This window comes from Eubalaena glacialis, chromosome 7 (genome assembly GCF_028564815.1).
Source record: "Eubalaena glacialis isolate mEubGla1 chromosome 7, mEubGla1.1.hap2.+ XY, whole genome shotgun sequence".
In the NCBI taxonomy this organism is placed as follows: Eukaryota; Metazoa; Chordata; class Mammalia; order Artiodactyla; family Balaenidae; genus Eubalaena; species Eubalaena glacialis.
Genome location: NC_083722.1, coordinates 108,102,804 through 108,126,378, shown reverse-complemented (window position 1 = coordinate 108,126,378; position 23,575 = coordinate 108,102,804). Strand labels below are relative to the sequence as shown.

Here is a 23,575-nt window from a genome sequence, read left to right as displayed (position 1 = left end):
TGGATGTTTCTGAAGTTATATGAAGAGGCTGGTTTTACTCACAGTGATTGACAGTCAGTTAGTAGTATTTTAGTTAGAAGTACAGCTATTGGAGTCAGACTAGGGTTCTGATCCTGGCTCCAGCACTTTACTTTTGGCTATATGACTTTGGCCAAGTAACTAAACTTCAGTTTGTTGCTTGTAAGATGAGGACAACAGTATTAACGTCATAGAGCAGCTACGAGGATTAAAGGAGGTAATACCTGTGAGAGCAGACAGTGCCAGGGTATAGTAAGCAACCAGTATTAATCATTAGGATTACTTTCTAACGGCATTGAAGGCCGAGAGGCTTAATTTCAATATATGTCTTTGAATTTGTACAAGGGAGCTTCTCAGGTCTCATTGAAATGTGGCTGCTGAGTTTAGCATCAACTGCTTACTAACTGGCCTGCTTCCGGGCCCCATCCTCCTGGCCCCGAAGACTCAGTATTTGCTGGGCCATTCATATCCACCTGCTGATGTCATCCTCACAGGCCCAGGTTGTGACCTGTCACACATGACCTCACCGCTGGGGATGCCAGGCGTGACAGGAGTAGTTTAAACCAAGCTGGTTCAAGGCCTGTGGGGCGGTATTTTAAGGATAGTAGTATAATCTAATTTTTTAAGCTACTTGATAATTCAGAAATTTGCATAGTATTTTTTCCGTCTGTGTAGGTATATGATTTTTGACTAAGTGATTAATTATATCTTCCTCAGAACTAGTGTACATGAAAAATAACAAAGTAAGATCATTCAACTGCACTGACTGTAAACTAATTTGCAGGAGACGTTGCAGTAAAGATTCTAAAGGTTGTTGATCCCACACCAGAGCAGTTCCAGGCCTTTAGGAATGAAGTGGCTGTCCTTCGGTGAGTAGAAAGCTGGCCTGTCCCTTGGTGTGGCAGGGGCGGGGCGTGGATGCTGGTACAAGCACTGCAGAGGAAGTAGGCTGCATGGCATGACCTGTCTCTGAGGGCTGATGGCTGGGACCGGTGGTGAGTGTTCACTGTGGAGTCCTGTGGTTGAAACAACTCCCTCATGAGTGAAAAGGAGCGGAGGGTTTCTTCCAGCTTATGCGCTTGTTAAGCCTTTAGAAGAGCCCCCTTTGATGAGCATACCCCCTTCCACTGCCTCAGGTCTCTGGGCTCACTACGCTGATAGAACAGCCCAGGTTCTATCTCTGGGTTTTGTTTTGACGTAGGGAGAGATGGGTTCTATTTTCACATTTATTTCCAAGAACTCTTTATAGCTAAGTTGCCTTAATTTGGACTTCAAAACCGTCAGCTTTTAAGTCTTTGAGTCACTGTTGAGACTTGTAGGAATAAACTGAATAAGGATGGATTCCATAGATGAGGGGTCCTTGTGACCCCTGTGGGGAGATTGGTGAATACATGCTGATGGAAGAGAACGTCCTCTGTACGATCAAGGCCAGCACTGAGGGCAGTGACGGCAGCCCCTTTGTCAGCTCACAGCACCAGCTGGATCGTCAGCAGTCCGCTGTGCTGGCTTTGCCAGCGCCTGGACTGTAAGCATGGGTGGCGTCAGCAGCACGCAGGGTCTGGTCGGAGACCGTGGGAGAGCAGACGAGATCTCCCTGTTCTGCAGCAGCGGCAGGTGCAGAGCCTTTTCTTCTCTCCTCCCCTCTCCAGCAAAACCCGGCACGTGAACATCCTGCTCTTCATGGGGTACATGACGAAGGACAACCTGGCAATTGTGACCCAGTGGTGCGAGGGCAGCAGCCTCTATAAACACCTGCACGTCCAGGAGACCAAGTTCCAGATGTTCCAGTTGATTGACATTGCCCGGCAGACGGCTCAGGGAATGGAGTGAGTGAATGGCCTGACGAGTAGAAAATCTGGGGTCCAAGGATCAACTTGTCCCTAAATCAGAACCAAGATTAGGAAAAGCCAAGCCTGTTAAGTGACTTCTGTGATATTTTTGCACAGCTGGAAATGAACCTGTGTGCTGGGCCAAAGGAACGAGAAATTCAGGTTTATTGCCCAAGCTGAGGCTACCCCCTTAGGGCTCAGCTTCAGGTTACAGCAACTGCCCTCAAAGTTCAGCCAGACACCCAGCACAGTGCGGGTTGCCACCTTCTGGTGGGCATCGTGTCTGAGGTGTAGCCCATCAAGTGTGCTTATTCCACGTTAAGGGTTTGATCAGATGTCACGTTCTGTGTAATTTTTCCTTTTGGAGAATGCTTAAATTAAGGTGATCCATAGCACCTCCATTAAATACTGTCGTTTTGGGTCTTTGTACTTGACACATTTCTCTGTGAAAGGGGTGTGCGTATGCGTTTCAGTCTTGGCTAAGCCAGGGCAGTGCTTCTCAAACTTTTCCTTTGAAGTACCCCTAATGTGGAGCAGGGGGAACTCCTCATACCCCCTGACGACTAGGAACTTAACTAAAGCTGTGCTTGCAAGTGGTTTATAAAATCTCATGTTGTACTTTTAAAATTCATATGGAATTTGCATTGTATACATTTTCAGAAATGACTATTTTTTAGAGATGAAATTCACTTATAAAATTCACCCCTTTAAAGTGTACAATTCAGTTTTTTTAGTATATTCACGGAGGTGTAAGCCATCACCACTGTCTAATTTTAGAAGATTTTCAAGATACTAGATGAAGTCTTTTGTGTCTGGCTTCTTTCACTTGGCGTGTTTTTGAGAGATTCATCCATGTTGTAGTGTGTATCAGTACTCCATTCCTTTCTGTGGCTGAAGAATATCCCATTGTATACAGCGTTTTATTTGTTCATCAGTTGATGGATATTTGGGTTGTTGAAATTACTTTTTGAATAAAACTGATGCTTAAAGAAGACCTTCCCTGTTTGTGCTGTGGCCTCACTTTCAGGTATAAGTCCTGACGTGGACCAGGCTGAACCAGTGGAGGGCCAGTCCCCACACGTGACTTCTCAACTAGGAGTCAGGCCGTCAAGTGGTTTACTTCTTAGATGTATTTTGAAGCTGCTTTCTACCAATATCTCTCAAACTGGTTTTAATAGACTTATTTTCCCTTCACAGCTATTTGCATGCAAAGAACATCATCCACAGAGACATGAAATCCAACAGTATCCTTTGGTGGTGGTTTCATCTGACTGCTCAGTTCTAAATTTAGGACACTTTTAAAGTTTACCTCAGCAAAAGTGACTCTGGAAAGAGTTCCACAAAAGTTGAGATACCTGTTTGGGTTATGCTTGAAACAGGCCTAATTTTTAAATGCTATTTATTATTAAATTTAACTTGGGGGAATGGGCCTTTTGTCTTTTATGCTTATTTCTAGTTTGTGGACTGTATATCTGGTCAGACAGTAGCTGCAAGCCAAAAGTTGCAAGATTTTAAAAATCACTAGTTTAAATTGTCTTTCTTGAATGCACAGAAATGGTTTCCTTAGAGATTACTGTTGGAATCAGCCCTTTCCAAGACTTAATGTGCTTTTATGGAAGGGGAATGAATAAAGGTGTTTTTCATGCTGTAGGGTGTGAAATGTAACAATTTTACGTCTGCCTCCCTCCCCCAGCCTTCCAGCCTTTCTCTTTGAAAGGAGTATGGCATTACAGCCGCACTTTGCTTCTTGGCCAGTGAGAGGCACAGCAGTTGTGTTGGGTCGCATGATGGGATGTGGCCTATTTTGGGCATGGGTCTGAGACATAGGATACCTTTTAGTGGTGGGTTTTTGGGGACCAACATATTATACCATGAAGGCAGACACCACCGATTTTAAGGAGGTATGAATTACTGGGCATCAGCAGATCACACAGGTCGGCCTTAAACCGCCTGGCTTCTTTACTCAGAACTGAGGTGTTTGGGTTTGATTTCGAAGTCACCAAGTGGTACCTATCCTGTGAGAAATGCCTTCAGGCAGACAGCATTCAGGACTCAGGGTGTTTCCATTAGCCATTGGAGGGCAGGATGCAGGCAGAAATGGATGTAAGCAGTCAGCAGGCCATGCTCAGAGTCTTGGGGCGTAAGGCACCTACGTTATGTGGGAATGTCACAAGGCCAGACACCCGGCTCCTAGGTGTGTAAATGGAGGCAGCAGCAGCGGGGGGCATACTGGCTTGTTGTGGCTGGAGCCAGAGAATCTGGTACCCAGAGCACCTCCTGGAAGGAGCCGCGTTCTAAAGCACTAGCAAATCCAGTGCAGCGAAGGCTGGGGCAGATGGGAGGCCGAGAGATGGTGCTAGTAAGAACTTTGGGAAGTTTTTCAAAAGTAGCTTGACCATTCTTTTAAAACCAGAGTCCTTAACAAGCATTGAGATATATTTCTCCATGAAGGCCTGACGGTGAAAATTGGAGACTTTGGTTTGGCAACAGTGAAGTCGCGCTGGAGTGGTTCTCAGCAGGTTGAACAACCCACCGGCTCCATCTTGTGGATGGTGAGGCGGCTAGGCTCCCTCTAGCAGGGTACAGGGCCAGAACGGGTGATGGGAGATCTGTATGCAAACTTCAAGTATTTCTCTACATTTCCCCGACCACCTCGGTAACATCTTTAGTGTTGGCAGCCCCTGGGCAAATTTGGGTTTCCTGGAGGAAGCTGGCGATGAGGAAGTGCTGAAGCACAGCTCGGGGGAGTTAGGTGATGGGGAGTGCTGGATCTCAGAGACAGGATTCCTGAGCTCCTTTGAGCCTGAGAGTGGGGGCCCTTTGGGAAAGAGCTACAGCAGGGCTGAGGAGAGGACTTTCATACCCAGCCCAAGGGACAGCCTGGCTCCTGCATGTCTGTGGGGCCCAGATGGTGACAAACGCACTTTGTCCCCGTAGGCCCCAGAGGTGATTCGAATGCAGGACAATAACCCGTTCAGCTTCCAGTCCGACGTCTACTCGTACGGCATCGTGCTGTACGAGCTCATGACGGGGGAGCTGCCCTACTCCCACATCAGCAACCGCGATCAGGTGCGTCACTGGCGCTCAACGACCCGCTCACTGTGGAAGCCCCTGGGCTCTGCCCGTCTGAGCAGCACAGGGTGGAAGGTGCTGCTTTCACTGTTGTTCATCCACCTGTTCCCTCAACTACTTTCTTTCCCTTAGATCATCTTCATGGTGGGCCGAGGGTACGCCTCCCCAGACCTTAGTAAGCTGTACAAGAACTGCCCCAAAGCAATGAAGAGGCTGGTAGCCGACTGTGTGAAGAAAGTTAAGGAAGAGAGGCCTCTTTTTCCCCAGGTAAGACTTGGCTCAAGGAGCTAGAAGTGATTAAAGCAGGAGTTCTTAGTGATACAAACAAGGAGAGAAGTTTCTTGCTTTTTGTTCTATAGGGAGGGACTTGTGTTCTCCACAAGATGATGCAGGTGGGGTGGGGAGAACCGCCTGTGTCTTTGGGCCAGATTGAAAGCTGCTGCTGCAGAACGCCCCGCCCCCCCGCCATGAGACCATTTTATGGCCTCGTTTCAGATCCTGTCTTCCATTGAGCTGCTCCAACACTCTCTACCGAAAATCAACCGGAGCGCTTCTGAGCCATCCCTGCACCGGGCGGCCCATACCGAGGACATCAATGCCTGCACGCTGACCACATCCCCTAGATTGCCTGTCTTCTAGCTGACTCTGCACCTGCACTCAGGCCACCAGGTGGGAAGGGAAGTCAGCAGGCATCACCTTTCTGCGGGGACAGAGCTCGTCTTCAGAGAAGCTGCTGCTAAGGACCTTCTAGACCACTCACAGGGCCTTAACTTCACGTTGCCTTTTCTACCCCTCTGGCCCTGGGAGGAGGAAGCCATTCGCAGTGTTGGTTTGTCCTGCTCACCCGCAACCCCTGTGCTCATGAGCGGAGCCTCTTTCAGATGCACCGGTGGCTGCTGATGGCAGTACATGATCTGGGGCCCCAGCTGTTGGCTAAACGAGTATTTTTAGGGCAAGAAAAAGCACTCAGAGGGGAAATGCAGGTAGCAGGCAAACCAGCCGTGACGTGGGGACATGTGGATTTTGGAAATCAGCTCCTATGAGGAACACTTATCACAGAAGGACGGACTTCTCTTCAGAGATACGTGGTGTGGCACCAAACAGGTAGTTTTGCACATAATGCACCAAACAGCCCAGGACTGTCGAGACTGTGGCAGCCTGGAGGAGCCTGCTTTGGTACTATGGACTTGACTTTGGGGACATTTTCTTGAAGGTCTCTAGTGCTTTGGGATGGTTTTCCAGAAGAGGTGCTTGGCCTGCCCCTCCCAGTCTCCGCCTCTCAGGGAGCAGTCTTCCATTGTGCTGAATTTGTCTTCCAGGAGCTGCCCCTATGGGGCGGGCCCCCCCCCCCGCCCACTGCCAAGCCTGGTCCCTACATCATCATATGCAAGGAAGCCAGGAACACAGGTTTCTTGATAATTTGGGTTTAATTTTTGTTTTTATTGCGCCTGACAAAATACAGTTATTCAATTTGTTATTTTAATAAAATAAATTAAATGTAGGTTTAATGGCTGTTTCCTCCTTTTAAATCCTGAGCTCACAGCTTGAACTCCATTTGTTCATGCCTTTGGGAGCAGAACTCAAGAAACAGGAATGGGCCCAGAGCCTCTGCTGGGAATTGAATTCAGCCTTTGTCACCCTTCTTACTCCAAATCAGGTAAAGAGTAGACTTTCTTCTTTAATAAAACATTTGGTGTCTACAGCTGTCTAATTTAGGCTTGGATTGAGTTCTGATTCACAAGGTTATGTTCCTTCAATTAAGTTCTGAATGTTCCTTCAATTAAAATCACTACTGATGACAGAAGACTTGTACTCAATTCTCTTCAGGACCACCGCTAGATCAGAACCAGAAACTGTTCTTGGGTGCTGTTAAGTTTTTATAAAATTTCAAATCAAAGCCAGGTTTTACAGATAAAAACACACATGAGCCCTCAGGGCACAAGCCAGCAGGTGAGAGTTTCCCTGGAGGCATGTGTGCAAGATTACTCTGACTGACTGTGACCCTAACACAACCGTAAAAGAGGGGCTGTATCTCTGCTTCCTGCTACTTCAAGAGCCCCCACCCCCAGGTAAGAAGGTTTATACCTGTCTGCTGAACGTCCCGCAGCAAGACTTCTCCCCTGATTTGGGACACTGCAGAACCCTAAGTCAAGTTTTGTGCTAAGGTGTGCAGCGTGGTTTTTGAAGAGCAATGTACAAATCCAGTGTTGACCACACTATTTCAGTATACTAGGGAGGTTCACCACACAGGAATCCTTTGGTAAGATAAATGAATCTGCTGCTTTTAGGGGCAGCTGCACGGTCCTCGAGGACGGGAGCCAGGCTGGTCTGAATCAATCAATGAAAACTCTGGCTGGTCAGCTGGCCCCCCTGAGGAGTTTGAGGTGCAACTAAGATAAATAGCAACTAGAGAAGCAGCGATTCCATATATGTGTTAAGGTTATTTTATATCCTCGCTCTTCCCATGGCTGTAATAATGGAGTGGATGAGACCAAGGTTAAGTACAACCCCACTCAAATCCAAGTGACACGCCACCCCAGGCTGCTGTGAAGGAAGCTCTGCACACCCTGGCTTGGGGAAGGCTCGGCTGGTGGAGCCGAAGACGCAGGGCGACCACCTACTCTTCAGGGTTCTGATGACTCCACTCCGGAGAGGTGCATGAAGAGGTCCCCAAGCTCTGTCATGTCGACGTCTTCAGTGTTGTGGACATGCTGGCTCTCTCGGTTCTCAATGAAATCCCAGAGCCGCACTGAATTAAAGAACTGCAAAAACAGCCAGCAAACATGCCTGGTTATTGCTAAAGGCAACGTGAAAGCTAAGTAGCTTCTATTTCGTTTGCCTACCACACGCCCTTCTGCCAAAGCTACGAGGAGGGGCCGGGAGCGGTCCCCGGAAATGCCTACAGGTGGGTGTTCCTGACCAGAGATGGCGAAGTCCTTACCCTCACGGTGCCTTCAGAACTGAGCTGTTTCCGAGGTTTCTCTGGTTCCGCTAGCCGCCCATCAGGGTAAGCATGGCGGTAAAGGCATTTGCTTCCAAACGGGCAGGTCCCTTTGCCTTGCTCAAAGTATTTACAAGCTTTTTTTCTGAAAAGCAGAAAGAAAAGATCAAAAGAACAGTGGGAAAATCTGGGGTGCAGATGAACCACTGTCCTCCTCCATCCCTACCAGAGCCAGGTCAGCCTCAGGTCAGAGGTGCTGAAAATGAGGCTCAGAGAGGCTGGATGCTGATTTCCAAGCTGGACGGTACTTGCACCACGATATGCTGCCTCACGTGGAATTTAACGTGCACGGGGCCCCCACTGTGTTTTGAGCCTGCAGTGCTCCAGAGGCCTCCAGGGGCAGGTAGGCCTGACCATTCCTCTGGGCCAGCTGTCTGGGCTCCAAAGTTCTGAAGCTGGGCTACTTGCCTCAGCTCAAAGTCCCAACAGGAGCTTCACCCAGGAAAGTTCCCCTTCCTCTGGCCAGCAATGATGTCAAGGTGACCCACAGGAAGCCTTTACTTAGGAGTCACAGGGAAAGCAGCAGGCTTTAGCAGCTGCCTGAAGTTACAGGTCTCATTCCAATTTTCCTTGGTCCCCACCCTCCAGAGCAGGGCTTCTTAACTCTATACAGAACCCTTCTCGGAACAATGTTTTTAAATGCATAAAAGAAGACACATAGGTCTACAAAATACAGTTATCAGAAAGTTAAAAAGATTTTCCCCCCATCTTCAGTTTCTAGCTACAGACCCGTATGTTACGAACTCCTGCTCCTGAGGAAACTTAGAACCAAATAGAGAACTGAACAGACAATTCCCATTCCTTCTTGCTGAAATGAAATTTGGCTTATGTAATCATAAGTGATCCCACGTTGCAGAGGAAGAGATGCCCGAGAAGCCAGAAGGGCGGGGAAGGTGCAGAAATGAAGCCAAATCCCAGCAGAAAGGGCAGGCTGCCGCGGGGATGGGGTACGTGGTGGTGGCAGACAAGGAAGGGACCTTCTTGACGTCAGTGTTTCCTGTTTTCTCAGACGAGGGGACGACGGCAGAGACGGTGGTGAAAGCCCCTGAGGCAGGCCTCAGAGCAGCACAAAGAAAAGCTCCCCAGCAGCTGTCCACTTCCACCAGGTCTGACTCAAGCACAGGTGACTGGGGAGTGGATTCGAGCAGAGGTCTGTGGACCAGACGCCATCCATGGCCCACTGTCCCCAAGGTTCTGAGCAGATCTTCAAATGACCGCTCAAGTGGCGAGTTCTTAACAGGGTCTACGGGACACTGGCTTTAACAAAGTCCTCAGGTTCAAAACATTATTCTCTGGTCCCCACCCCAAAATGATTCCCCGCCCCCCCCCCCCCCCAGCTTTATCTGGTTACCAGGGACATAAGCCTACAGATCACTCCGACTCCATCTTTGTTCTCAGCGCCCACATCCAGTTGTTACTTCTGCCTACAAAGCACCTCCCCAGTCGACCATCCTCTCGGTTCCCACACTGTTGACGCGTTCGGGGCACCATCCTCTGTTGCCTGCCTGCCTGCCATGGTCCAGTCTCAACTGGCCTCCCTCGCACCAGGTTCTACTCTCTTCACACACCTCAGAGGAGCTTCCCCAAACAGTGTGTCCCTTGTCGTCCTGTTCTTAAAGACCACTCAAGGCCCCTTCAGACTTGTGCCTGTGTCCCTGTAGGTCCCACATCCTTCGACACACTTCTTTCAACCCCAGGGACCACGCCCACTGCTCCCCAAACACAAACTCTGCACCATTCTGCATCCATGTCATCCCATCTGCCATCCCAGCCCCCAACCCCGACACACGGACTATTCATGCTTCAGGGCTCAGGGTCCCATTCCCATCCTGCTTTCCCTGACACTCCCAGGTGGATCCCAGTGCCTTCTCTATTGTGACATCTGGCTCGGGCCTCTCATGATGAATCTGTCACCAGATAACCTGTATCATAATTGTCCTTTTGTAATTTCCCATGAAATTTCTTACTGATTTTTACTCTATATCCCACATTGGTGTTTAGCTTGAGGGAACCTGGCCTGCAGCTCAGTAAATGTCTGTGGAATGCATGAAAACACTGTCATCAACAGAAAGCAAGGCCAGGAAGACCCAAACAGCAATAACGTGACTTTTCAGACAACTGCAGCAGAACTCCTTCCTACAGGCTGGACCCCTCTGCCTTGCCACTCCTGCCCTCTGGTGGACACACAAGAACATCGCAGGAGGTAAAAATGGTAAAACAAGAAGATACCAAGCCTTTAGTAATCAATATGCAACTTAAAGGAACTATTTAAAAAGATAATATACAGTTTCGCTTTTAGTACCCTTCCTGCAGATGAACTAGAAATACAGACACTATTAAAAGACCTGAAGGCACTGGAGAGTGAACAAAAGTAGGATTCTTCAAGAGATTAGACACCTGGAAGAATGGAATGGCAAGAGACTGAGTTATCTTTTTAAGAAAAAATAGCACTTAACCTAGAGCAGGCTCCAGGCAAGTATCTACGCAGGGTGGCTAAAACTCCAGTGGAAAAATCAAGTCTTTTCTGGCCTGAAGAACAAAAAGAGAGAGTTGGTGGAAATCAACCACTGGAAGCAAGGAAACAGTCCCCCAAAGGAAAGGGCCTGAGAGGGACCCATTCAAATACTGCATACTAACTCCTCCCAAATCCTGGACCAGCCCCTAACCCACACATCAATGCAGCAGGCTCAAGGCAACTCAGCTAAGGATAAAAAAACTGAGCTGAGATTTGACCTGCTGCCCAAGAGTTTGAGTCTAAACAATTTCTCTGCCTATTAAAACAAAAACATTAACATTTTATAAATGAACCTAACGGAATCCAGAGTCTCTACAAGGTAAGAGTTACAGTGTCTAGGTTACAATCCAAAATAACTCAATGAAGAATCAGTAAAATGTGACCCATTCTTAAAGGACAATCAACAGAGTCTAACTTCAAGATAACAAGGATTCAAAGCAGCTACTATACATGTGTTCAAGGACATGAGCAGAGAGGAAAAAAGATTGGGGAAAAAAAAAGAACAGAGCCTGAAACTTATAGGACAATATAAAAAAGTCTATCACCTGTGATTAGAATCCCAGAAGAAAAACAGGGTAGTAAAAAATGTGATGAAACAATGGCCAGAATTTCTCTAAATTCGGTGAATAATATCAAATTCAGAGAAAACCAAGCAGTAAAATATGAAAAAAATCACTCCTAGGCAAAATATCAAACTGCTGAAAACCAGGATAAAGACCCAGAAAAATGACATACTACAATCTGAATCACACACGACTTCTCATCAGAAACTACAGAGGCCAGATTATACAGTGGAACGACATTTGCAAAGTGCTGAAAGAAGAGGGGGGGAAAACCCCAAACTATTATCTCAGAATTTTACTCATTGAAAGAGGAGGCAAATATGTGAATAAGACCAATTAGACCAATAAATTCAATGAAAATATCCTTCAAGAATGGGGGAAAAAAAAAGCTATTTCTGATAAAAAGAAAATCTTCAAACTCATCACCAGCAGATCAGCAAAATGTTAAAGGAAGTTCTTGAGGCTGAAGGGCAACTGTATCAATTGGAAGGAATTAACATACCAAATGACAGAGCATTGGAAATATTATATATGAGTAAATATAAACTTTTTTACTCTTAAAAAAATACACAAGTTTTAAGGCAAAAATTATTACCTTGTGAGGTTCTAATGCATGTAAATATTACATCCCATACATTACAGTAAAGTTGCAGGATACAAAATCAATATACAAAAATCAGTTGTTTTTTCATATACTAACAATGAAGTATCATCAGAAAGAGAAATTAAGAAAACAATACCATTTACAATTGCATCAAAAAGAATAAAATACCTAGAAACACCAAGGAGGTGAAAGAGTCATACACTTGAAAACTACAAGACACTGATGAATGAAATCAAAGACGACACATAAATGGGAAGATACTGCATGCTTATGGATTAGAAGAATTCTGTTAAAATGTCCATACCACCCAAAGCAAGCAATCTCTACCAAAATTCCAATGGCATTTTTCACAGAAATAGAAAAAACAATCCTAAAATTTGTACAGACCCACAAAGTCCTGAACAGCTAAAGCAATCCTAAGAAGAACAAAGCTGGAGGCACCGCACTTCCTGATTTAAAATTAGTTTACAAAGCTATAGTGATCAAAACAGTATGGTACTGAACCAGACACACAGATCAATGGAACACCATAGAAAGCCCATAAATAAACCTGTTCATATATGGTCAATTAATTTACAACAAAGGAGCCAAGAATATGCAATGGGGAAAGGACAGTCTCTTCAAAAAATGGTGCTGGGAAAACTGGACAGCCACATGCAAAAGAATGAAACTGGACCACAATCTTGTACCACACATAAAAATTAACTCAAAATGGATTAAAGGCTTGAATGTAAGACATGAAACCATAGGCAACAAGCTCCCTGACATATGTCTTGGAGATGATTTTTTGGATTTAACACCAAGAGCAAAGGCAACAAAAGCAAAAATAAACAAGAGGGACCACATGAAACTAAAAAGCTTCTGCAGAACAAAGGAAACCATCACAAAATGAAAAGACAACCTACTGAATGGGAGAAAATATTTGCAAATCACATATCTGGTAAGGGGTGAATATCCAAAATATACAAAGAACTCATACAACTCAGCAGCAAAATAAAAACCCAATCAGATTTAAAAATGGGCAGAGGAACTGAAGAGACAGTTTTTCAAAGAAGACACACAAATGGCCATCAGGCACATAAAAAGATGCTCAATCTCACTAATCATCAGGGAAATGCAAACCAAAACCACAATTAGATATCACCTCACACCTGTCAGAAGAGATACCTGCACCCCCATGTTCATTGCAGCATTATTCACGATATCCAAGATATGAAAACAAGTTGGTTTAACAGATGAATGGATAAAGAATATGTAGTGTGTGTGTGTGTGTATACACACACACACACACACAAAATGGAATATTATTCAGCCACGAGAAAGAAGGAAATCCTGCCACTTGAGACAACATGGATGGACCTCGAGGGCATTATGCTAAGTGAAATAAGTCAGAGAAAGACAAATACTGGACAGCATCACATATATGTGGGAATCTAAAAAAAAAAAGTTAAACTCATAGAAACAGTAGAAAAGTGGTTGCAAGGGTGCAGGGAAAATAGGGAGAGGTTGGTGAAAGCGTACAAACTATCACCTATTAAGATGAATAAAGATAAAAGCATAGTGACTGTGGTTGACAACACTGTATTGTACAACTGAAATTTCCTAACACGGTAGAAAAAAAAAATTTGTGAGGCAATGGATGTGTTAATTAGCTAGATGGGGGACTCCTTTCACAATGTATATCAAATTACCATGATGTACACTTTATTTCATAATTTTATTTGTCAATTATACCTAAATAATAAAAAATTATATTACCTTGTGCAGTTCTAATGTATGTAAACATAATGCATATGCATTATATCTGTAGCACAAAGATGGTAATGAGGAAGTAACTGCATATTATATAAGGCAGCAGGAACATTAATTGTGACTAAAATATTAGGAGTATATTGTAATCCCAAGAAAAAACCATTTTAAAAAAAGAGATAAGGTAAAAAGCTGCAAGTTAAAATGGAATTCTAAACAATATTCAAAATAGCTAACACAGCAGAAACAGCAGAGGTATCCCATCAACAGGGGCACAGACCAACCGGTAAACAGGCAGCCCTTGCTTTGCAAGGTTCTGATCATGTGCTATATGGGTCTGAATGTTTGGATCCCCCTAAAATTCATATACTGAAATCCTAATGTCCAGCGGGATAGAATTAGGAGACAAGTGGTGAAGTCATGAGGGTGGAGCCCTCATAAATGCCATTAGTGCTCTTATAAGAGACCCGGTGAGCTCCTTCACCCCTTCCACCACGTGAGGACGCAGTGAGAGGATGCTGGCCCTCACTAGAACCTGACCATGCTGGCACCTTGATCTTGGACTTCCCAGCCTCCAGAACTGTGAGAAATAAATGCCTGCTGTTTATAAGCCACCCAGTCTGCTGTTAATCTGGAACAGACTGATACACCATGTACGGTGAGTTGAATAGTGGCCCCCAAAAGACAGGTCAAAATCCTAAGCCTTGCTACCTGTGAATGTGACCTTATTTGGAGAAAGCATCTTTACTGATAGAGTTAAGGATCTCAAGATGAGATCATCCTGGATTAATGGGAGGGTCTTACGAGAGACCCTTACAGGAGTCAGAGGGGAGAGAAAAAGACACAGAGCAGACAAAGGCAGAGACTGGAGTTACGCTGCGCCCAGAAGCCAGGAGAGGGGCCTGGAACAAATTCTCCCTCAGAGCCTCCAGGAGGAGCCACCCTTGCCCACACCTGGATTTTGGACTTCCAGGCTCCACAAGTGTGACAGAACAGATGTCTGGTGTTTTGAGCACCCAGTCTGTGGTAATGTTACGGCAGCCACAGAAAATGAATCCACCATGGTTTCGTTAAGTGCCACTGGTCCCCCAGCAACACGGTTCAAATTTCTGTCACCACAACACACAACTGTGAGTGACCATGTGAAGCACACACCGTCAGCTCTTCAGTTCAGTCCAAACCACCATAGGAACAACACATGCGCACCATGGGCAGTGACTGCCCATCTAAACTCTCCTCCCAAGTCTGTCGGTGACTGGTCACTGTGCATCCGTTATTCAGTGGAGCTGTGTTGCCTCCTCGTTTCCCAGGGATACACCCACAAGACATTTTACAAAACGGATAACTGAAAGGGGAAACTGGCCAGCAAAGATAGAAGTGCAGCAAAGAAATGAAAAGTGGTAACGCTGGAAGTGAAATCTGAATCCTCAACCCCTCCACCATATTCAACGCATCAGCAAATCCATCCCAGTTCTTCTAAACAGATCCAGAATCCGACCACTTCCCATCACCTCCATGCCTCCTGCCCTGGTCCAAGCCACTGCCACATCTCGCCTGGACTGTTGTAACAGCCTGACTGGTGTCCCCACTTCCACTTTTGCCTCCTCTTTCAATATATTCTCAGTGGTTCAGCCACAGTGATCCTTTCAAAATATATATCAGATCATGTCACTGCTCTGGTCAACATCGTATGACGGCTGCCCACCTCAGCCAGAATAAAAAAGCTAGTCTATCCAATGACCTACAGAGCCCTACACAATTCACCCCACTCCCCCTGTCCTCGTCTCCAGTGTTCTCCCCACCTGCTTCTCTCATCCAGCTCCTCCTTGCTGTTCCGAACAAGGCAGACACACTCCAGCCTCAAGAGCTTTCTCTGCAGTGACAGTTCCCTCCCTCTGGAGTGTTCTTCTCAGTCACATGGACATGGCTCGCTGCCTTGCCTCCTCGAGGTCTCTGCTCACAGGTCGCCTTACTGAGGTGTCCTCTGGGCTCCAACATGGAAACTACAATCCCCTCATTTCCTATCCCCATTCCCAGGCTTATTTCACTCCTTAGCCCCACCATCTAATAAACATTTTCCTATTTTCTTGTTTGTTTCTTATTATTCTTACTTGTTTCCTTCAGTAGAATGTGAACTGTGTGAGGGCTGGGATTTTTGTCTGATTTGTTTAATGCTGTATCCCCAGCAACTAGAAAAGGCCTATCAGATAGATCTTTCATCTCTATTTGTTGAACGAATGATCAGAGAGAAAAAGGCTACCTCAGCACTACAAGCAGGATTTCTAGGGGATACTGCTCAGCTTAAGAACTGTTAAGCAAGTCCACTTCACCAGGGCCTTGCTTGCTCACCTCTGTGTCCCCAGAGCCCAGCATGCTGCCCGAGAGAAAGACGACACTGAGTGGCCTCCCCACAGGGGAGGCCCTGCATGAAGCAAAGACAGAAACAAGAGCCAGGCCCCCACCAGATCACGCCTGAGCGCAGAGCACTTACCCCATTCCCTGTTTGAAAGCTTCAATCAACTCGTTCTTTTTATTCTGATCTTCTACCCAATACACACTTGGAATTACAAACTCTGATATCACACGGCACTCTGGACAAGACCTGAAATAAGAATCAGGTTCGTAAGGGAGAGATTCAGTTACAAATCCTGTGCACACTCCACCACTAAACCTTGTGCTCAAATGCATGACAGCTCCAGGTGTTTGTTTCCCACCCCGGAATTCTAAAAGGTACAAACGCAATCCTCTAACCGAATTTACTGTTGAAACATGTTCTTCTCAACAATAAAAAAGACAACCTAATTTTAAAATGGGGAAAGGATTTGAGTAGGCATTTCTCCAAAATGGCCAATAAGCACAGAAAAAGATGTTCAGTACCATTAGTTATCAGGGAAATGCAAATCAAAACCATACTAAGGTATCACTTCACACCTGCTAGGATGGCTAACATCAGAAATCAAGACAACTAAGTGCCGGCAAGAATGTGGAGAAACTGGAATCCTCCTATGTTGCTGATGGGGATGTAATAAAATGGTTCAGCCACTTTGGATGGCAGTCTGGCAGTTTCTCAAAATGTTAAACACAGAGTTTCCATATGCCCAGCAACTCCACTCCTAAGGGTATACCCAAAAGTTCTGAAAATAGTATTCAAACAAATACACAAATGTTCATAGGCACACTAGCCATAATAGCCAAAAGGTGGAAACAACCCAAATGTCCATCAACTGATGAATGCATAAACAAAATGTGGTCTAGCCATACAATAGAATATTATTTATAGTCACTAAAAAAGGCGTACTGATCCATGCTACAATATGGGTGAACTCTGAAAACATGCTGAGTGAAAGAAGCCAGACACGAAGGCCACATATTGTATGATTCCATTTATATGAAATGTCCAGAACAGGTAAATTCATAGAGAAAGAGGAGATTAGTGGTTGCCAGGGGCTGGAAAGAGGGATGAACAGGCAGTGACTGTAGGTAGAGGTTTCTTTTTAAGATGATGAAAATGTTCTAAAATTAGACTATAGTAACAACAGCTGCACAACTCTGAATACATTAAAAAAAAAACTCTGAATTGTACATTTTTATCTCAATAAAGCTGTTATTTTACCATACGAATGTGTAACTTCAGGCAAGTTACTTGACCTCACCATACCTGAGTTTCCCTATACATAAAATGAGAATGATGATCAGAGGGTCTCTGAGAGAATTACGACTTAATGTATGTGAAGTTTCTGACAGTACACAGCACACGGTAACTTCTCACTATGACTTAGCTTTTCTCCCACCCCACTGTGGAATTTAAGAATCCTATGATGTTATGTGTCAGTTATCTCTCAATAAAGCTGGGGGATAAAACCCTGTGTTGGCTCACTGAGTACATCCCGTGTATCAGACATAACGTGAAGCGTGTTACATGCACTATTCCATTTAGTCCTCAAATAAGCCCTACGTTACAGATTAAAGAAAAAAAGGCAATCGGCCTACGGGCGGACCACCAGTAACTGTGCCAGAGTCAAATGGGCCTTCTCACACAGAGGATCCCTGCTGAGTGTCCCCCCAACACCCTAAATGCCTGGCAGGAATTGTCACCCGTGTTTTAAAGGAAAAGGCAGTTGGGCTCAGGGAGGGTCTGCGACTTGCTCAAGTCCCTGCTCAAGGACTCACCACTCACCTGTGGAGGACAAGGGAAGGCTTCCCTGTGGATGGAAGCAGATCCCAAATCAAACCTTCTCCCAGATTCTATAGGTAAGACCCCTGCCGCACTTACTTGATGATTGGGTTCTCAAACTGCTTGGCACACCTCCACTGCCGGATGCAGGACAGGCAATACGTGTGGTTGCAGTTGGAAAGGATCCCGAACCTCCGCTCCGAGGCTGACGCCTTCTCGAGGATAACCTCCATGCAGATGCTGCACACTTTGTCCTGACTCGCCTGGAAGGCAAAGGCCTTCTCCATCTCGTGTTCGAATGTTGACATGCAGATCTGAAGTACAGGGAGGGAGGAAGGAAACCTTTGGTTCTGGGCTGGGGAGTGGTGAGAGCCTGGAGTGACTGCCAGCCACACAGTACAACCAGGATCGGGAAGGAATGGGGACTGTGGCTGCTTCAGGCAGGTCCGGCCATGCCCTGCATTCGGGACACAAAGCTCTCTCAAGACCACCACTGGCTCGCCCCCCTGCTTGTCGGCACTGCTCCACGGTCACTTCCAATTTAAAGCCGAGACCAGAGGCCCAAGAAGATTAGAAGGCCACTGTGGGGTCAAGGAGGTCCCAAAGACTGGGACCCTGGTCTCCTTGCCCCGCTGGGTACCGCCTTTCCCAACACCAACACCAGAAATGCCAAATAACCCTTAATCTAAAACATCAGGCTGACAGGCCAGGGTCAGAGGTCAGCAGCATCACTTCTTCCTACGAGAACCAGTTACTGAACGAATCCCTTCACTCAGGAGGCAGGTGAACAGAGCATGTCCCCCGCGCAGCACCACGCATCAGGCACCAGAATCAATGCAAAGGACCTAGGACCCAGGCCCTGGCACAGTGGACGCACACACAAGCCGAACCCACAGCACAGCACCCGGATGTCATGTCCCTGGGGAGGAGGGAAGCTCTAACCTGTGCTCACCTGAACACCCCCCGGGAGACGGCAGAGGGTTCAGACAACCTCCACAGCCCTGTGCTGAGCAGAAGCCTGCACAAACACGGGAGCCTAATGACCTGCAAGGTCCCTTCCGACACTGAACTCCTCAAATTCTCCAGAACTCGGCCTGGCTGGCCAGGTACAGAATGCAGGTATTACTGGCAGAAAGATGCTTACAGAAATACCGATTTTGTCACTTAGTGCACTTCAAATTCCTTAAAACGAGTTCACATAAAGGCTTGCAACTGTACCTTCTCGTGAGCTTTCCTTTGCTCTGGGTCGAACGGGTGCAGGACTTGTAACCTACAGATTTCACAAACTTCCCCATGCAGGTAGACACAAGCATCCCCAAATCGGCACTCCCCAGCAGCTGCATAGGGGCACAGCTGCTGCTCGCTGCTGTAGGAGCTGCTAGCTTCTAAGTTGTCGAGACCACTCCTGATTGCTTCTAGGTAGGAATGCGGCTTCAGCTCCGGGCTGTTCTGCGGGTCGCTGCAGCCTCCGGGATTACTCACCACACTTGGGCAAGTCTTTTCTTCAGCCATGCCAGAGAGATCTTAAAATAAAACACACAGCACACACACACATGAAAACTGGCCCAACCTTTCTGGTAAGCAATCAGTCAAAACCTGACAAATTAACCCTGACTTTGGGAATTTCACTCTTGGGATGTATGGAAAAAAACAGGCCAAGAGGGGAAAAATAAATGGAAAAAATGTTCAGAGTGATATTACTTAGAATCATAATAAAAAACAAAAAAACATAATTGGCAACATAGGGAAATAGCAAAGCAGACCATGATATATTTATATAAAATAACACTAAAGTTCCTTTTTAAAAATGGCAAGTATGGAAATCTCAACACATGGACCAGTTACACTTAAAAAAAAAAATTTTTAAAGAAAACAAAGTATAAGTCAAAAGGAATTCAGAATGAAGTCAATAGAATACAGTGGTTTCCATTTTACCAGTAAAGTTACCAATCTTTTTAAAGTGAAGGAGAATGAAAATCTGGAGCAAGTCTCTGGGTCCTGAAGCCAGAGTCAGACTGTCCTTCGGCCACCCACCCGCTTCTCAAACGGGAGCTGCTGCCTACCCATCACGCTTCTAACATTTTCCGAGGGGATATAGCTGACGGGATGGATTTATTGTGTGCTTTGGATGGGATCTGCCTATCTTATGCTGAACACGTGATGTCATGCGTCAGGACACGAGCAGAGACGAGGACACACGGACACGAGGCCTAATGCGTCATCTGAACGCTCTGCAGCCAGATGAAGCCTGTTCTCAGGACCGTTCTGGGTGTGAGGTTAGGACCCCCTTTGACAAGAGAAGGCCAAGGAAAGCAAGAGTGCTGTTCAAAAAGGCAATAGAAGGATTCTGCTCACTCACTTCGGTCTCTAAGTACCAATGTCCTCTTTTCACGTTTCCCAGGCTCGTGTAAGTTAGTTTTCACGATTGATGCAGTGAGGTCAGAAGGAGGGCGAGGACTGTGGAAACCCAGGGAGGGCACCCCGTGGGGAACAGTGCCCATGGCCCCACCAGCTGCAGCAGAGGGCCTCGTGTGATCATATCTGAACAAAACACACAGCAGATGCGTTACGGACACCCCACGCGCACATACCTCCCGCGTTCCCCAGGCCTGGAGCATCCCTCCTCCTGCTCAGTCCTTTCCCGTATTCTACTTGATAAAAGTCTCATCAATTAGTAAGAACTGCCTGGCAATTCAGAGTGAGTAGTACACTGCTGTCTATCACCTCCACTTAAGTGTCCTCGTGGGACTTCAGTGGGACAGATGTACTGCCCAGACCACACAAAGAGAGCCGGACGGTTCCGGAGATGCTGACTGACTGGCTTGTCCTGGACTGTCTCTTGGGGGTGCCCACTGGCAGGGGGAGGGCAGAGTGGGCCAACTTCCCACATCCCAGGCAGCACAGAGGAAGGACTGAAGGGAGCTCTGCAGCCCAGGAAAGCAGATCAGCGCTTCACGACAACAGCACAGGAACAGGTTCTGGAATGTTCTCCTGTCTAGAAGTTACAAAACTTGCCTACAGATGTCAATAAAAAAGGAAGATTCTACATGCTCATAAATGTTCATTGCACTCATAGCAAAAAACTGGAAGCCCCTTAAGTATCTAATACAGGGATAGTTAATAAAATGATGGTACGTCAACGTGATGAAGAATTATAAAGTTACAGTTAAGACAAAGTAGCAGCACTGGAAGGAGCTTATGACATGTTAAAGAAAGGCAAGACAGAAAATCTTACGTATACTGTGAGGGCAAATTTATGACTATAGACTCATAAGAAGAGGCATGAAAAGTGACTTTGAAAAATTAAAATTATTTTAACGGTACTAAATTTGAGGTTTCAAAATTATTTTTGTAACATTACTTTTAAACTAAAGTTTTCCCATCATCAAGACCCAGGATTTAAATCCCTGAAGGTAGTGAACTGAGTGCAACAGCTGGCGACAGAAGCGGGTTCTTGCCTGCAACGAGTTCCGTAGGCGCAACAGCCCTTCTGGTAGTATTTGCAGATGGTAGATGGCTTGCTGTTTGCCAAGTCATGTGAGAACAGGCACTGGTTTCCTTCCCGACACACACCATGCATAAAATACCTGGTAAGACAAGCAGAGGCATAAAACTTTTAGAAGCACACTTTGCTTTGTAAAATCACCAAATTCTTGAACCCAGCATATAAACACACACTGTGCATATACTATGTATCAAGGCTCTCCTGGGCACTGGAGATACACTTATGTCCTTGTCTCTAAAACAGTGATTTTAGATGCACCACATCTATTTCAATGACAGCTTTTCTGGAAGAAAAATGATCCCATGCATTTCTGTCTTAAGATATATCCTCTTGATTAAAGATATGCCACATACGTAAAATGTGAGCCTCATGACTGAGAAAATGCACACTGAAAGACTGCTCTGTTCTCATGGATTTTAAAGGGTATGGTTGTAAAGGAGTCAGAGACCTGGGCTCAAGATCTAGCTGTGCCACGTGTAAGCAAGTCACAAAACCAACTTCCCTGGGCCTTCCTACCTTTACCTATAAAACGAAAATTACACTGCCTACTCTACTATAAACTGTGGTGAGGCTCAAGTAGATAGTGGAGCACCAGGAGACACATATAAGAATGTTCCACTACGTTGTCCAATTCTGGCCCTGAAAGAACAACTGGGAGGCATTCTAGTTCTGTCCAGCCAGAGCAGAGAGGCCTGGCTGAATACTCAGAGGAAACTGTAGAGGGACATGCCTTGGCATTAAGGGTAAACAAGTCCCCAAATAAAGAGATTTTAGACCTGCCCTAATAAAGTTTTTAAAAAAAAAAAACAAGCTTCAGAACGATCTAGCTGATAGCAAATAACTTATTGTCAGCTAAAACAAACTTTAACATTCTCTGAAGGAAGACAAAAAAATCCAAATGCTCAAAAACACTCACAATGTTTGGCATCCAATCAAAATTACTAGACATACCAAAAAGCAGGAAAATGTGACCCATAACCAGGAGAAAAATTAGTCAATAACAGGAATGACAGATGATGGACTCAGCAGACAAGGACTTTAAAACCAGCTATGACAGGCTATCATCAAAAAATCCACAAACAATAAATGCTTGAGAGGGTGTGGAGAGAAGGGAACCCTCTTGCACTGTTGGTAGGAATGTAAATTGGTGCAGCCACTAACGGAGAACAGCATGGAGGTTCCTTAAAAAACTAAAAACACAGCTACCATATGACCCTGCAATCCCACTCCTGGGCATACGTCTGGAGAAAAACATGGTCCGAAAGGATACATGCACCCCAATGTTCATTGCAGCACTGTTTACAATAGCCAAGACATGGAAGCAACCTGAATGTTCATCGACAGAGGAATGGATTAAGAAGATGTGGTACATACATACAATGTAATATTACTCAGCCATAAAAAAGAATGAAATAATGCCATTTGCAGCAACATGAATGGACCTGGAGATTGTCACACTGAGTGAAGTAAAGTCAGACAGGGAAAGAGAAATATCATATGATATGGCTTATACGTGGAATCTAAAAAGAAATGATACAAATGAACGTATTTATAAAACAAAACAGACTCACAGACTTAGAGAACGTACTTACGGTTACCAGGGGGGAAGCGTGGAGGGAAGGGATAGTTAGGGAGTTTGGGACTGACATGTACACACTGCTATATTTAAAAAGGATAACCAACAAGGACCTACTGCATAGCACAGGGAACTCTACTCAATGTTATGTGGCAGCCTGGATGGGAGGGGAGTCTGGGGGAGAATGGATACACGTATAGGTATGACTGAGTCACTTTGCTGTGCACCTGAAACTATCACAACATTGTTAATCGGCTATACTCCAATATAAAATAAAAAGTTAAAATCAAAACCAAAAAAACCCAGCTATTACATATATGTTTTATATAACCCAGCTATTACAGATATGTTCTATATGCTGAAGATTTTAAGGAAAACACAAAAATAACATGGGAAGAAATGGACGCTATAAAAAAGAACCAAATGGAACTTCTAGAAGTGAAAACTACAATACATGAAATGAGAACTACATTGTAACTGCAGATTAGACACTATATAAGAAAATCTCAGAAAACTTGAAGACAAAGCAATAGAACCTATCCAAACTAAAGTACAAGAACATGAAAGAGAAAGAACAGATTTTTGCTTCTAGCTTTGGAGGAGCATGGAACCTGCCCTCCCACTGTGAAAAACTAGAAAACAGAACAAAATATATGAAACAACTGCTTTCAGACATGGACAAAAGGCAACACAAGACTGGCCCTTGAAGAGAAGGAAAACAAGGGAGGCGAGCCTGGCTTTCTGCCTTGAGGCATATTTTGGACCTTGGTGCAGGCAGGGGAACCCCAAGCAGAGCACTGCTGTCTTGCTGAGGTGAAGAGACAGAAACTGGAGTTCAAGGAGGCTGAGGAAGGCTCTTTAAAAAGCTTGTAAATAGAATCACACATGCACGATCAATTAACTTTGATAAACGCTGTCAAGGTAATTCAACAAATGATGCTGGACCCAGTATCTATATGGAAAAACAAA

At 45.4% G+C, this 23,575-nt stretch overlaps 2 protein-coding genes across 3 annotated transcripts in view; one reads left to right on the top strand and one right to left on the bottom strand.

Moving 5' to 3' along the window:
- RAF1 (Raf-1 proto-oncogene, serine/threonine kinase) overlaps positions 1-6,652 on the top strand; it is a 72,167-nt gene extending 65,515 nt beyond the window's left edge. Inside the window, exons 9-15 of one of the 2 annotated variants that reach the window (XM_061197301.1) lie at positions 803-887; positions 1,668-1,844; positions 3,045-3,091; positions 4,281-4,399; positions 4,785-4,916; positions 5,052-5,186; positions 5,415-6,652. In XM_061197301.1, the coding sequence (XP_061053284.1) occupies positions 803-887; positions 1,668-1,844; positions 3,045-3,091; positions 4,281-4,399; positions 4,785-4,916; positions 5,052-5,186; positions 5,415-5,558 (839 nt within the window). In that variant the 3' untranslated portion in view covers positions 5,559-6,652. The remainder of the gene's footprint in view (positions 1-802; positions 888-1,667; positions 1,845-3,044; positions 3,092-4,280; positions 4,400-4,784; positions 4,917-5,051; positions 5,187-5,414) is intronic. The other variant, XM_061197300.1, reaches the window with a different exon arrangement.
- MKRN2 (makorin ring finger protein 2) overlaps positions 6,328-23,575 on the bottom strand; it is a 28,555-nt gene continuing 11,307 nt past the window's right edge. The window contains exons 2-8 of the mRNA XM_061197302.1: positions 20,984-21,112; positions 19,885-20,066; positions 18,744-19,048; positions 17,625-17,839; positions 15,843-15,953; positions 7,861-8,005; positions 6,328-7,681 (exon numbers count right to left, since the gene is read on the bottom strand). Coding sequence (XP_061053285.1) covers positions 7,544-7,681; positions 7,861-8,005; positions 15,843-15,953; positions 17,625-17,839; positions 18,744-19,048; positions 19,885-20,066; positions 20,984-21,112 — 1,225 coding nt within the window. The 3' untranslated portion in view covers positions 6,328-7,543. The remainder of the gene's footprint in view (positions 7,682-7,860; positions 8,006-15,842; positions 15,954-17,624; positions 17,840-18,743; positions 19,049-19,884; positions 20,067-20,983; positions 21,113-23,575) is intronic.